General features: G+C 35.3%; 1 protein-coding gene across 1 annotated transcript; it reads right to left on the reverse strand.

Moving 5' to 3' along the window:
• Positions 1-482: 482 nt before the first annotated feature.
• Positions 483-2,399, reverse strand: LOC107624357 (RING-H2 finger protein ATL74). Its single transcript, XM_016326857.3, has one exon. The coding sequence runs from the start codon at positions 1,532-1,534 to the stop codon at positions 902-904; it is 633 nt and encodes a 210-aa protein (XP_016182343.1). The 5' UTR covers positions 1,535-2,399; the 3' UTR covers positions 483-901.
• Between the last annotated feature and the right edge of the window lie 439 nt (positions 2,400-2,838).

Here is a 2,838-nt window from a genome sequence, read left to right on the forward strand (position 1 = left end):
GTAATGTTACATACAATTTTGTTTTACTTGTAAATATATACACTAATGTCTCTTGGGATATATTATACAATATTTAATATTCTTTGTATTTTGTATGACACTTATCTCCTTTGTAGGCATAACAAATTAAGAGCTTTCATTGATAATATCACACAACCTTTGCAGATTTCTCTCTATTGGAGAAGAATATGCTACCCACATGGAGGGGGAAAAGGGAGCATTAGTGTCTACTCTGAGACAGATTGCCAAGTCGCATGCCATTCTTATTCTCAGTCATATAAATTGAATTAGTTCTACAATTCGAATGTTGATCATGAACCAAGTATATATGATATCAATTTAAATATTCCTTGATTACACCTAAGATCCACTACAACTCTTATCAAAGGATAAGGAATAAGGAACTATGGACTAAAGTAAAAGTTGAACTGAGTTTGAACATAGTTCAGCATCAATATTTATTTACCGGAGATAAAATGCCATTTTAGAACCCAAATAGTTGCACATTGCTTGCTTCTCAATCTATTTACAATCATGTCCGAAAACATGCACAAACATATATGAAATCAAGTTAAATTTTCTACACTAATATCTACCTCTATATATCCTCAATTCTTCACACTATCATACAAGTACACAATAGAATATGAAAAGTTCTTAAAATCCTAATTCAAGTTTGAAAAAAAAATACATAAGCAAAATATACTTATCTCTTCATTTATTCCATCCCTTGCCTCTTTCTAATGAACTCCTTTTTTCTTTTCAAATTAGCAAAAGCAATGTCTCCATTCATAATATGAAATTCAAACACTCATGATCTAGATGTGAATGAGTCAAATTACTCATCCCTCCATCAGTGAATTCCAACAAAGTGGAAGGTTAAGCAGCAACTTTCAACTAGCTAGCCAATCTCATCAACAACTACAGCTACATGATCAGGTTGATACCCTCCTGAAGCATTATTATCTGCATGACTATTCCTTGTTCCTGAAGCTGCAGCCACAGCAACAGCCACAGTTGCAACTTCAGAACTTGTTGCTGGTTGCTCAATCAAACACCTTCTACAAGTTGGGCAAGAGGAGTGTGATTGCAGCCATGTATCTATACACTTAACATGGAATCCATGGTTACATTTTGGTAGCACTCTAACTTTTTCCCCATTCATAAACTCCCCTAGGCAAATTGCACAATCAGTGGCTTTAATACAACTATTAGTAGCACCTGAATTACCATAAACAACTATAGGAATCTGATGCAGAGCACTCTTCTTCAGCCCTTTAACCGCTAATCGCGCTGCTGCTTCGTCCGGGGTCTCGAAAGCCAACCTTCGGCTACATCTTAGAGCGCAACGCACTATTGAGTTGAGTCCCAAAGCACATATGAGTGCACAGAGCAAAGCAGCCAAGATAATCACCATGTTGGTGTCGAAATTCGGGTCGCCTAAGGAGGAATCTTTTGTCCTATTTACATCACCAGAGCTTGAACTTGTGTCTAGTAATAAACGGTGTGGATGGTGAAGAGCCATTATATGCATGTTTGAAAGACACCAATGTTTCAAAAAACAAGAACTCAGAATTCTTGTACCCTTTTTGATGGATTGAAGGAGCGGAGAGAAGGAACTTTTTTGAGTTGGGGCAATAAGCGTTAGGATTCTTAATAGATAAAGAGTCTCAGAGAAGCATCTTTGGTTAGAAGGAGAAAGGAATCATAGAAAAGATGGGTGGTGTGGTGAATAGTATGTGATTGTTTTGAGGGTGAGAAAAACCAACACAATCACTTTTCTCACAGAGACATAAACTCAAACACATGGCTCTCAATTCACTTAATGATCTGTGTGGACTCTAATCCAATCAAAGTTTGTTCCACATAAGCAAAAGGCCATCATGCAAACTAGGACTAGATTTTGGAGCACAGAAATTAAGAGACTCGAAACTGTGATGCAGAACAATAAGGTGATGGTGGTGGTGGTTGTTGTTGATGAGTGGTTTCTAGTGTTTAGAAAAATGCAGAGGCAATATTATTATTGGGACATAGATATTATGTTATGAAATGAAAGCATGACAACAAAACCAACTACTACTTGTGTTTTTGGTTTGTGTGTGTATCACTTGCGGTTATTATTGCACTGAGATATATGTATGATATGACATGCAGATTGATTTGATTTTATATTTCTTCTTCGTTTTTTTAAGAATCAACAGAGGAATTTTGATTATGGCACCTGATCCCACCTAATCAAAAATTATTAGTAGATTATTTAAAAGAAAGCACTTATTCTAAGCACCAAATCCTTCTTCCACTCCTCCACTCAACTCATTAACTTGAAATAATGTTAGAAATAAAAATAGATGTTCACTCATATTTCTTGTTTTCCATTCTTAGATCGTAATCATAAACCAAAAACAATAAGAAGCTTGTTCAGGTTGGCTTTTGCTGTTTTGGGGTTAGGCATCAATCACAATAGATTTAACGCTACATATTCTTTTCTTAGTCATCTTATTGTTTGATTTTAAAATGAATAAAAAATTCATTAAGTTGCATAATTAAACGAAGTTATGTGTGCTAATAATAATCTCAAAGACAAAATTTATAATGGAATGTAAAAGACGTAAACAGCTGACGGTTTAGGATTAGACGATTGCGAAAGAAGCCAAACGTGCATACAAAATTTAAGGGGAAAAATCATACAGCGTGAATTGTGACATATAATTATCATCAAGGTACTATGGAGGATGTGACTATAATAGGGAATTTTTACAATGAATCTTTGGTGTTGTGGCATGTGAAGGTGTGGTTAGATTTCTACATCATGGGCCACTCTAACCCCAAATGAAGAGA

This window comes from Arachis ipaensis, chromosome B6 (assembly GCF_059453495.1).
Source record: "Arachis ipaensis isolate K30076 ecotype BB chromosome B6, ASM5945349v1, whole genome shotgun sequence".
NCBI lineage: Eukaryota > Viridiplantae > Streptophyta > Magnoliopsida > Fabales > Fabaceae > Arachis > Arachis ipaensis.

What these genes read in the sequence shown, in the direction of transcription:
- LOC107624357 (XM_016326857.3), bottom strand. Translation starts at nt 1,534, where the DNA reads ATGCATATAATGGCTCTTCACCATCCACACCGTTTATTACTAGACACA.